At 46.6% G+C, this 12,632-nt stretch overlaps 1 protein-coding gene across 4 annotated transcripts in view; it reads right to left on the bottom strand.

Moving 5' to 3' along the window:
• Nucleotides 1–12,632, bottom strand: part of RBM26 (RNA binding motif protein 26) — a 1,920,204-nt gene that overhangs the window by 1,367,996 nt on the left and 539,576 nt on the right. For all 4 annotated transcript variants that reach the window (XM_044072914.1, XM_044072916.1, XM_044072915.1 and 1 more), the window contains exon 6: nucleotides 324–584. In XM_044072914.1, coding sequence (XP_043928849.1) covers nucleotides 324–584 — 261 coding nt within the window. The remainder of the gene's footprint in view (nucleotides 1–323; nucleotides 585–12,632) is intronic.

Here is a 12,632-nt window from a genome sequence, read left to right as displayed (position 1 = left end):
ATACAATCTAAAGCCCTAACCTGTACAATTAATATGCAATGTAATTTAAGTACAAATTCATAAACACTACCTGAACATAATTTAAGAAAGTAATACACAAACACAAATTAACTGATAATTCATTATTTCCAACCATCAGCTACCAAAGAGCCACCCAAAGAACCCAACTGAACATCATATTTCCCTGATTTGTCAAAATCTGCTCCGATTTATCGTTAAGGTCTTTCTTGCTAGCTTCAACAAAACTAAGTTAGTTGAATGTTTTACCTTTCAATTTATTACTTCTGTGCAAACACATTTATTGTTCCATGAAAAAAAATTACCATCATAGTCTCTGCAGCGCTTCTTTGGCAAAGATCCTGTCCCATAAGAGTTAGGATCTATGTGGTCCTCAGGGAATTCAGACCAGCTAGCAGTAGTGTTGGCATGATGAGAAGGTGCAATAACTGTGACGGTACTGCTCAGGGTTGAAATAGGATAATGTCCCGAAGAAATAGCTGGCACTGAGGATGCACCTTGACTGTAATCATTTCCAGATGGATCTGTTCTCTCTGGTTCATATTTTGGCTTTCCTGGATCCCTTTCTGTAAAGGACAAAACAAGTGTGTAAACTGCAGGTAGACCTGATTGATACTTACTTAGTTCTACTATGCTTTAAAACAATACAAAAAACAAGTACAACCACAAAACAAGGTACAAACTGCTTCAGTCTTTTTAATGTTGTTTCGCCAATTCCTGTACTCTAGGTTAAAAAAGTGACAATCAGCAGCAAACAGCAAATAAGGCTGCTAGACTCATAAATGCACAAAAAAGCCACTATTTGGCCCATAGGTCTGTTGGGTGGGTTCAGTTTGCCAGTAACAGAAAAGAGCTGCATCTGCATTTACCATTTAGGCTACTCAGCACCAACTTCTAAAGTCCAACAATTATAAACTGCTTTAACTGGCATTCAACAGTTAGAGATCTGTGCATCCCAAACACCTACATCACATCCCTGGAAGGATCAGAAATCACTAATGTAGACCCCTATAAAATCAGGCAGACTGAAAAGTTCAAGAGTTCCAGCTTCTGGCAAAGTGGTTCAGTTGAAAACATACCTGCTACCACAATTCGAGTCAAGATTTTTTTTAAATATATTTACCTACATTCACTTTCATTCTGGGAAGTTTACACATTAATTTTTTAGCACGTTTTGCTCCCGTGTCAATCTATGGCCTTCTACACAGTGCCCCACATCCATTGCCAGGACCTCCTGTGCAGCCAGACTTGCTCTGATGCAGCAGGGGCTATCATGGATCCTAAGGGCTTCCTGGGAATCTAGCCATCTACATTCAGCTGGGGGATATTTTTACTTTAGATGGCTTACTCAGTTACTCCTACCAATGCTGCATCCATGGTTGTGTCCAAAAGCAGGGATTGAAATGGGGACATGTGGGGTATCACTCTTCCTACAGAGCAGCACAGTCATGTCCATCTCCTCAGCATGACATCCCAGGCCTCTACCACAGATGGCCCCAGGGAATCCCTTACAAAACCACTCTCCAACCACAAGATGGGAACTCCCATCCCTCCATGTAGCTTCATCAGACAACCGAGCTTTTGCACATTAAATGCAATTAAGCCATACAAGCTATAGACATGTATGCGCCCCACATTGTGCCACACTGAAAGACTTCCTGTCCAAGTTGCTGCATAAGTACATGCATTCACAACTAACTCCCTACCACTGCTAAGTGCAACCCAAAGTAAGATCTCCCCACCCCACCCTATCCAAGAAAGGCAAAAAGATCAATGGCAACTCATACTTCCCTTCCTTAGCTGGTTCTCAACCACCCAAGCTACTAAACCATCTCAGGTTGCCTACCTTGCCTCTGCACCATAGGGCTAAACCAAACAAAAAATGAGTTCCACTCTGCCCCTAGTAAAATGGGTTCTCACTAGATATGTGACAGGATTACCATGGTGAGTTCAGACTTCCAATACGGATTCCCCCTGGCCAAGTCTCAGCAAAGTGCTGCAAAGATCTCAGAATGTGTTTCATCTTGAAGGGTACCCCCACATGTATGGACACTAGTTACATCCACCATAAAAACTCTTTCTTGAAGCAGAATACTAATGGAATCGAGCACTGTAACTTGTTCCTGAGTTATCACAGCAATTTCCTCATAAAGGCTTGCCAGATGAGCCAATGATCCCAACACTCTGAGGAAAACTCTGGCAGGGAAGATAACAAGCTTCTTGAAGTATTGAGACAGAAAAAAAAAAGATCCTGTGCTTTGGGAAGAATGCTTTTCTCCTCTGTATCCTGTAGTGCCCAAAGAAATAAAACAGTTAGTTATGTACTCACCATAACGATCGATGTATGTGGTCCATCTCGCCTACATTCCTTACTCACGGGTCCGGAGCTGAGAATCTGCTCCGACTTGGCCAAATTTCTCTAGCACGAAGTCTCTAATTGGCTGGGCTAACCCGGTATCCCAGGATGCACCTCACCCTAGACCCAGATCTTGTTTGCAATCATAACACTCATAACCCATACTTAAACACTGGAAGAAATTCCAGCCAGATAAGGGAACCAAATCACTGACCTTGAAGGGTCCACACAGCCAATATTCTTCTAAATCCTCTAGGAAGGGGGCAGGTGGGAGGGTACGTAGGAATGTAGGTGAGATGGACCACATACATCGATCGTTATGGTGAGTACATAACTAACTGATGTTATGTGGTCCTATCTCACCTACATTCCTTACTCATGGGACAGCGTCCACAGCACCTCTATCCTGGGAGGCTCATAAAGACACTCCTGAGAACCGTGGAACCAAAGGAAGCCCGGCCCCTAGAAGCCACGTCCAGCTTGTAATGAGTAATAAAAGTGTTGGGAGAAGCCCAAGTGGCCGCAGCACAAATATCATCCAAGGAAAGCCTAGCATGGAAAGCTACTGATAGCCCTGGTAGAATGAGCCTTGACGGGAAAGGGTAAAGTTCTGTCTGCTGATGAGTAGATGAATGAAATACAATCTTTGATCCATTTAGAAATTGTGCCTTGGAAATAGGACAACCTGCTCTGTTCTCTGAAAAGGACACAAACAGTTGATCAGATTTCCTAACATGCTTAGTCCTATGTAAATAAAATCTCAGTTGTCTGTGCACATCCAACTGATGAAACCTGAACTCTGCTTTATTGGAAAAGTTCGGAAAAAACACTGGTAGCTCAATAGATTGATGGAGATTGACAGTGGATGACACCTTCGGAAGGAAGGACAGGTTAAGCCTCAGGGAAACTCTGTCCTTATGAAAGATCAAATATGGAGGTTTAATGGACAAGGCTTGAAGTTCTGATACCCTCCTGGCCGATGTAATGGCTATCAGAAAAGCCGTCTTCCAAGATAAGAATTTTAAGTCATAGGTGGCAGCCGGTTCAAAGGGTGGTGACGTAATAGCTTGTAGCACAAGGTTCAAGTCCCATGGCAGTACAGGATCAGAAACTGGGGGACGAAGTAACCAAGCGCCTTTTAGAAAGGCTTTATAGAGTTTGTGGCTCATAAGAGAGGGCTCATAAGATGTGTGGAAATTGCAGCCAACTGTACTTCAATGGTAGCGGGCGCGGAGCCCTGACGGAACAACATGGCTAAAAAATCTAAGACCGACGGAATAGGGGCTGTGAAGGGGTCCAAACCTTGGGCCTGAGCCCAAATGGAGAAGCTCCTCCATTTGCTGGAATAAATCTTCCTGGTGGAAGACTTATGAGAAGAAGACAAGATGTGCACCACTTCAGGTGAAAAGGAATGTCGCCTGGCTAGCGACGGAAGTGTAGCAGCCAGGCTGTCAACCTGAGAGTTCGCAGGGATGGATGACGTTGTCCTGACATGTGAATCAGGAGGTCCGGCACTGGGTCCAGAGTCCACGGACTGTCCAGTGCGTACCGTTGAAGAAAAGGGAACCATACTTGTCGAGGCCAGTGTGGAGCAATAAGGATCATCCTGCTTCCCAAGGATATGGCTTTCTGTATCACTCTTGGTAACAGAGGAAATGGAGGGAAAGCGTAGACCAGACCGGGGGACCAATCGTGAGCTAGAGCATCCCTGGGTGATTCCCCCTGTGGGAGGATCAGAGTGAAGTACTTGCTGCATTTGGCATTGAGGGGGCTGGCGAAGAGATCGCAGCAAGGCTGACCCCACCTTTTGAAGATCTGAACCGCCACTCGGTTGTTCAGGGACCACTCGTGAGGCATCAGAATAGCTCTGCTTAGCCTGTCCACTATCACACTGGACTTCCCCGGAATGTGCGTTACCACTAGAAACCGTTGGGAAGACACTGCCCACTGCCACACTCACATGACCTCTCTGCAGAGGGGATAAGATCTGGTTCCCCCTGCTTGTTCAGGTACCACACTACGGACATGTTGTCCGAGTGAATTGCAATCGTTCCCAGAGGTATAGAGTCCTGGAGTGCTCGCAACGCCAGAAACACCGCTCTCATCTCCAGAACATTGATGTGCAAGTATACCTCGTGATCTTGCCAGGTGCCTTGGACCTTCCTGCCTAGATAATACCTCCCCATCCCATCTGGGAGGCGTCTGTGGTCACCGTGGCCACTGGAGACATAGGAACCAAGCTCCTTCCTCTGTCCAGATTGGAGGAGCGTAGCCACCAGAGGAGGTCCTGTTTGCATCGCTCCGTGAGAAGTATCAAGTGGGAAAGAGGAAGCTTTTGAAAGGACCACTGAACCAACAGGAGCCACTGCAGGATCCACATGTGTAACCTGGCCAGAGGTACCAGCATGATGGTGGAGGCCATGGATCCCAAGAGCTGAAGAACTAACCTGGCCTGAACTTTTCTGAGGGGCAACAGTGCGTGGATCTGAGACTGCAACACTCTTATCCTGTCCTGTGGCAGAAAGGCGCACATTTGAATAGTCTAGCTCTGCACCGATAAAAACAACACGCTGTGAGGGCTGCAAGGCAGACTTTTCCCACTTCAAAGTAATTCCTAGATGTTGGCAAAGTGAGATGGTCATCTCCCTGGCTTGAACGAGCAGATGCCTGGTGGGGGCGGTGAGAAGCCAGTCGTCCAGATACGGAAACACCTGGAATCCTAGACGTCTCAGGTGAGCTGTCACCACTGCCAAACACTTGGTAAACACCCTGGGGTCTGTGGTGAGACCAAAGGGCAGGGCACGAAACTGGAAGTGACTGTCTCCTAGCCGGAAGCGTAAATGACTCCTGGATGCCTTTTCCATTTTGATGTGGTAGTAGGCATCCTTGAGATCGATGGAGCACATCCATACTCCTTTCTCCAGCAGTCGAAAAATGGCCTGAAGTGTGACCATTCGGAACTTGGACTTCAGAATGTAGCGATTCAATCGACTGAGATCCAGAATGGGTCTCAGGTCCCCTGTCCTTTTCGGCACCAAAAAGAGTCATGAGTAAGTTCCTGATCTGACATGGTCTGAGGGGACTGGTTGGATGACTCCTTTTTCTTGCAGCTTTGCAACTTCTAGTGCTGCTTGATCCCGTTGACTGGGTGGGACGTCTGGGATCCTTCTGACTGGAGGGGGTGTCGACGGAAAGGGAATAGTGTAACCTCCGGTAAAGTACAGTTTTGTACCTACCATAAATGTAGATGTCCGAACTGGATAGCATCTGCAGTCATAACAACTGGGTTGTCCTGTCGTCAGGCAGCCCTTCAGTCGGCCGGATTCCAAAGTCCGGGTCCGGCTTCGGCTGATGTCGCACTTCACCCGACGTCATCTCTGTTGGTCTTCGGGTATAAAGGCATCAGCCGACGCCATTTTCCTCAGTGTTTCTTGCCCCAGATGCCAGTAGCCCTCTTGAAGGCTAAAATTTAGATAGATGCCAATGTTTCCAAAAAGATAGAGGTAAACACAAAAATAAGCATGTATGCACATATATACAAACAAATACACCATAAAAGACTCCCCCCCACCAGCTAGCTATTAGGAGGGTAAACACCCTTGGAGTACCACAGAGGGGAAGGAGGGAGGGTAATCCTGACTGCAGATGCTATCCAGTTCGGACATCTACATTTATGGTAGGTACAAAACTGTACTATGCCCTTCATGGATGCATCTGCAGTCATAACAACTGGGTAGAATACCATAGCCAACAAGGGGAGGAGGATAAAACTAGATTATGGTGTGTTTAGGATCCCTTGCAGTACAGCAGTGGCAAACCCTGCTCGGGATCTGGAATATAGAGGCAAATTATAATGCTTGGCAAATGTATGCACGGAGGTCCAAGTAGCCGCCTCAATAATGTCTTTGGTTGCCACTCCTCGTAAGAAGGCTGTGGTAGTGGCTGTTGCCCTTGTAGAATGAGGTCTTATGTTCTATGGAATTGGTTTTCCATGGAAGGCATAACAGAATCGTATGCAATTTCCTATCCATTTGGAGATTGTCTGTTTGGAAATAGCTTTTCCTTCCCTTCCTGTTGCATAGGCTACAAAAGTTGGTCAGTCTTTCTGCTACTTTTGTTCTGTCCAAGTAGTAGCGTAGCTGTCTATGTACATCCAAGGTATGCAATATTCTTTCCCTCTGTTTTGTGGGTTGGGAAAGAAGGTAGGAAGGTGGATTGCCTGGTTTAAAGACACTCTGGATACCACCTTAGGCATAAATGTAGGATTAGTCCTCATGGACACTATCTTAGTGGAAGATTAGGAAGGGTTGCACTGCCATTAAGGCCTGTAGTTCTGAAACCCTCCTTGCTGAAGTAATTGCCAGTAGGAAAGCAGTTTTCCATGACAGGTGTTGTAGGTCTGCTGTTGCTGCTGGTTCAAAGGGTGATAGTGTCAATTTTTCTAGCACAAAGTTTAAGTCCCAAGCTGGTAATGGTGGTTTCCTTGGAGGTTTTACATTCTTGATTCCTCTGAGGAACTGCCTGAGCAAAGGGTGAGAAAAACAGGTGGATCAAAGCTGTATTCTGCTGAAATAGCTGATGCATGTATCTTGATGGAGGAGTAGGACAGGCCTGAATGAAGAAGTTCGCTAGGTACTCCAGAATGTTAGGCATATCTATGTTTGACACATCTTTTCCTCTTTCAGTACTCCAAATGACAAACCTTTTCCATTTTCCAGCATAGTTTCTTCTTGTTGAAGGTCTGCGTGCTTCAAGAATAATGTCTCTAACTCTTTGGGAAAGTTCTGGATTAGCTGCTGCTATGTGATGTTCCATGCAGTCAGTTGCAACGTTTTAGGTTTGGATGTATGATGCTGTAGTTGTTCTGAGTTAACATCAAAGGCATCAGGGTATTGGCCACATATTGTTCGAGACATGCTCCTCAGCAGTGGGTACCAGTGTTGTCTTGGCCAGTTTGGAGCTATCAGGATTATCCTTGGACGTTCTTCCTTGATTTTTAGTAATACCTTGTGTATCAAGGGAAGAGGTGGGAATGCATATGCTGTTAGGCCTTTCCAGCTGAAGGAGAGCGAATCCACTTTCCATGCTAGTGGGTGGAATGTCCTTGTGCAGAATTTTTTGAGCTGGTGATTGGTAGGTGATGCAAATAGATCTATCTGAGGCATTTCCCATTTCTTTGAGATGGTCTTGAAGATGTCCGGGTGCAGCTTCCATTCGTGGGCATCCGGTGTGGTTCTGCTTAATATGTCTGCTAGAGTATTCTCTTTTCCCGGTACAAATATTTTCTGTAACTGGATGTTGTAGCTGAGTGCCAGGGTCCACAGCTCCAAAGTCATTCTGCATAGGGGGTATGAATGAGTGCCTCCCTGTTTGTTGATGTACCACATGACTGTGGTGTTGTCTGTCCTTATCATCAACTGGCCCTCTTTGAGAAATGGTCTGAACTTTTGGATTGCCAGTTTTACTGCCAGCATTTCTTTTAGGTTGATGTGCAGGTGAAGTTGATCCTGTGTCCACAATCCTTGCACGCATTTGTCCAGCATGTGGGCCCCCCATCCTAGGTCTGAAGCGTCTGTTGTGATGGTCTGGCTTGCTTGACATCTGCGAAAGGGTAGCCCTGGGTTTGACTGGCATGCCTGAGCCCACCATAGGAACTCCTGTTTTAAGCATGGAATTAGTGGGATTTCTGTTTCTAGGCTGTGTCTGTGTTGAGACCATAAATTCGTTAGGTACCACTGTAGTTTTCTCATATGTAGTCTGGCAAGTGGAACCAAGATTATGCATGATGCCATGAAGCCCAAGGCCTGCAGTACTTTTCTTGCTGTTAACTTGTTCAGTTTTGTTAGTGCCAAGAAGTAAAGAGGGAGTTCTTTTTGTTTTTCCTTTGTTAGGAATGCCATCTGTTTTACTGTGTCCAATTCCGCGCCCAAGAATGTCCTTGTTTGGGATGGTATCAGCCTTGACTTTTGTAGATTGACTGTGTATCCCAGTGCTTGCAGCAAGTAAATGACCCTTTGTAAATCTGTTGTTCAGCTTGCTTTTGTTGTCCCCTTGTAGCAGGCAGTCATCTAGGTATGGGTAAATTTGAATTCCCTGTAGTCTGCAATGGGCGATTACTGATGCCAGGCATTTTGTGAATACTCTGGGCGCAGTAGATAAGCCAAAGGGCAATGCTGAGAATTGATAGTGCTCTGATCCTGCAAGAAATCTGAGGTATCTTCTGCAGATTGGTCGAATGGGGACGTGCAGGTATGCCTCCTTGAGATCTAGAGTTACCAGCCAACACTCCTTGCCCAGCATGGGAAGAAGTTGCTGTAGGGTCAGCATTTTGAATTTTGGGACAATGATGTATGTATTTAAGGCGGACAGGTCGAGAATTGGTCTCCAACTTTTTCCTTTCTTGGAACTAGGAATAGTCTGGAGTAGAACCCCTTTCCTTGCTCTGCTGTTGGCACTCTTTCCACAGCTCTCATGTTTGCTAACTGCATTATCTGTTGTAGAGCCTCTGTTTTTTGATTTGGCGGTAGATGTGGCATTCCTCTTTTGACTGGTAAAGTGTGGAAGTGGAACCGGTAACCTTGATCTATGGTTTGTAAAATCCACTTGTCTTTTGTTATATAGTGCCAGTTCTTTGAAAATAAGGTTAATTTTCCGCCTAAGGGAGCTGCTATTTGTTCCCTGGTAGGCGGATTTAGGGTTAAGTCACTGTGGTTGAGTTGATGTAGTGGCAGAGGTTGTGTCTGTGCCTCTGTTGTTACCTTGCCACTGTCGTCCTCTGTAGGCACCTCCCCTGGATTGGTTTCTGCCTCTGGAACGTCTATTCCTGCCCCTCTGAGGTCTTGTGGAGTCAGGAAAGGACCAATTTTTGGCAGGCCAGTTCCTGCTAAACCTTGGGGGTTGAACCTGCAAGAAATCTTTAACCGTTTGAACAGATTTTGCCTTTTCTTCCATTTTCTTCATAACCTGCTGGGCAGGTGTACCATTTCTAATACATATTTCTTATCAAGAGATTCATCAGTGGTTAGCTTTTTAGTTAACTGATCAAGCATAAACTCTTGGTATTGTATCATGTGAAACTGACAATTTAAAGCTCTAGCTGAGAGAGTAGCTGAAGTGTAGACCTCTTTGCCCCATCTGTCTAATGACCTTGCTTCCCTTTCTGAAGGAATAGGGTTTTTTGCTATGGTCGCGGCTACTGCCTTGGGACCCTGGGATATAGTTTCAGGGTCTGCAAGAGGGGCCTTGTAAAGGTGGTGATGAAAGTCTGGCACCCTGTAAAATCTGTCTGGTTTGGCAGGGGCTGGAGGTAAAGAATCTGGTGTGGAGCAGACATCATTGAAAGCATCATCCACCACAGAGAGAACAGGAGGTATAGCTAAGGGCCTGTGCTGTGGAAGGTGCAGAAAGGTCCTAAGTCTTTTTCTGGAGTCTGAAAAATCCTGTTGCTGCCATTGGAACTGCTCTCGCATGGCATGTAAGGTTTCCCCAAAGGAGAATTCTTCTGGTGGGGAAGCAGCTGGAATGGATTCTTCAGCATCAGAGTCTTCAAAATTGGAGAAAGGAGCCTCTGGCTGATCAGTTATGTCTGATTCATCGGCAGACTCATCAGAGGACACTGGCTCAGGGGGCTCTGTCCTAGGTCTCTTCTCTGGGGGCTGAGAGGCCCTGTCTGGGTGAGATTGAGATCCTCTAATTAATGAAATTAAATCTTCTGCCAGAGTAAGCATTTGAGAACTAGAGGAGGGCCTGGTTGTAGGGGGTTTAACAGGCACTATTTTAGTAGTCTTTGCTGCTTTAGCCCTGGCGAAGGCCTTAATGGACATGGCTGCTGGAGGCCTAGCAGCACCACGTGCTGGGGTAGAGACATCCAAGGGAATGGTGTCTGATAAGTCAGTGGCAACCACCGTAGTGGATAAAATTTCTGAGGCCGTTTCAAGAGTGGTAGCAGGGGCCTCAGTTGTAGAGATAGATTCAGCTGTACTTTGATCAGTTTTCGGTTTCGCCGAAACCGAGACACTCGCGGTTTGCTTAACCATGGTTTCGGCCGAAACCGCGGACCGCGAGTGTCGGTCTTTATCTTTGCGTTTTTTGGCAGATTGGGTAGTCGGAGGATCCGATGGCATAATGTACGCAAAATCAGAACCGAAAAACTGTTCAGTAAACTCCGACCGACGCCTAAGCGTTCGTCGGTTGAACAAGCACAGGCCGAACAGGCTGCTACGTCGTGGGCTGGGCCTAAACAAGGCAGACAATAAGAGTGGAAATCTTTATGAGGTATTTGTTTCCCACAGGTTAAACAATTATTAACTTTTTCTGACATCGGCTGAGGCAAGAAAGAGTCCCCAACGGGGTACTTAGCTTTAGAAGTCTTCGAAGTAGTATTCGGTAGAAGTAATCTCTGGATCCGACCGACCGGCACTTGCGAACAGCTTCTGCTTCGGGCGCCACGCGGCAAGAAAGACGGAGGAAAATGGCGTCGGCTGATGCCTTTATACCCGAAGACCAACAGAGATGACGTTGGGTGAAGTGCGACATCAGCCGAAGCCGGACCCGGACTTTGGAATCCGGCCGACTGAAGGGCTGCCTGACGACAGGACAACCCAGTTGTTATGACTGCAGATGCATCCATGAAGGACATCTATTCGGAGCACCCAATGATCCTGGGTGATGCTTTCCCAGGCTTCCGATGCAACGAAATTCGGCCCCCGACTGGCTCCGGAATAGCACAGTCGGGCAACACCTCAGGAACGCTGGAAGGAAGAACCGCAAAAGGAATTGCAGTCTCCCGAGTTGCGGGGGCCTCCTCTGCCTCTAGGACGGCGTCTTCCGGAATAATTCCCTCCCCTCTGCCTCTGGAGGGGGACTCACTTGAGCTGCGGGAAAGGACCTATGAGACTTTTTGAGCCACATCTTCCCTCCTCTCTGAGCCTTGGGATAAGGCCTAGAAGGGAGAGAAAAACGGGCCCCTACGGCAGATAGGGTCTTTCCCTCCTGTTCGCATTGGGATAAGGCCTAGAAAGGAGAGAAAAACGGGCTGTTCGCATCTGGTGAGGGTGTCTTTCACTTTGGGTCCGAAGACAGAGGACCCATCAAAGGGGGCGTCAGTGAAGGAAGACTTAAAGGCCTCCACGAAATGACACAGGCACATCCAGGCTTGCCTTCTGAGAGCTACGCCTGAGCTAGCTGCCCTACTTACCCCTTCGGCTGCATAAGATATGAGCCTCATAGACGAGTTGACAATGGACCCTAGGGTAGATAAAGTACAGTTTTGTACCTACCATAAATGTAGATGTCCGAACAGGATAGCATCTGCAGTCATAACAAATGGGTTGTCCTGTCGTCAGGCAGCCCTTCGGTCGGCCGGATTCCAAAGTCTGGATCCGGCTTCGGCTGATGTCGCACTTCACCCGACGTCATCTCTGCTGGTCTTCGGGTATAAAGGCATCAGCCGACGCCATTTTCCTCAGTGTTTCTTGCCCCAGATGCCAGTTGCCCTCTTGGAAAGCTAAATTTTGGATAAATGCCAATGTTTCCAAAATAGTAGAAGGCAAACACAAAAAATAAGCATGTATGTACATATATACAAACAAATACACCATAAGAGACCCCCCCCAGCTAGCTATTAGGAGGGTAAATACCTAGGAGTACCACAGAGGGAAGGAGGGTGGGTAATCCTGACTGCAGATGCTATCCTGTTTGGACATCTACATTTATGGTAGGTACAAAACTGTACTATGTCCTTCAAGGATGCATCTGCAGTCATAACAAATGGGTAGAATACCATAGCCAAACTAGGGGAGGAGGAAGAAGAATTATGGTGTAGTTAGGATCCCTTGCAGTACAGCAGTGGCAAACCCTGCTCGGGATCTAGAGTATAGAGGTAAATTATAATGCTTGGCAAATGTATGCACGAAGGTCCAAGTAGCCGCCTCAATAATGTCCTTGGTTCCACTCCTCGTAAGAAAGCTGTGGTAGTGGCTGTAGCCCTTGTAGAATGAGGTCTTATGTTCTGTGGAATTGGTTTTCCATGGTAGGAGTAACAGAATCTTATGCAATTTCCTATCCATTTGGAGATTGTCTGTTTGGAAATTGCTTTTCCTTCCCTTCCTGTTGCATAGGCTACTAAAAGCTGGTCAGTTTTTCTGTCACCTTTGGTTCTGTCCAGGTAGTAGCGTAACCGTCTATGTACATCCAAGGTATGCAGCAGTCTTTCCCCCCCTGTTCTGTGGATTGGGAAAGAATGTAGGTAGGTGGATTG

Source organism: Protopterus annectens, chromosome 5.part1 (genome assembly GCF_019279795.1).
Source record: "Protopterus annectens isolate FY-2018-M chromosome 5.part1, PAN1.0, whole genome shotgun sequence".
NCBI classification, from domain to species: domain Eukaryota; kingdom Metazoa; phylum Chordata; order Ceratodontiformes; family Protopteridae; genus Protopterus; species Protopterus annectens.
Note: the sequence above shows the minus strand (reverse complement) of the source record. Positions and strands in the feature narration are given on the sequence as shown.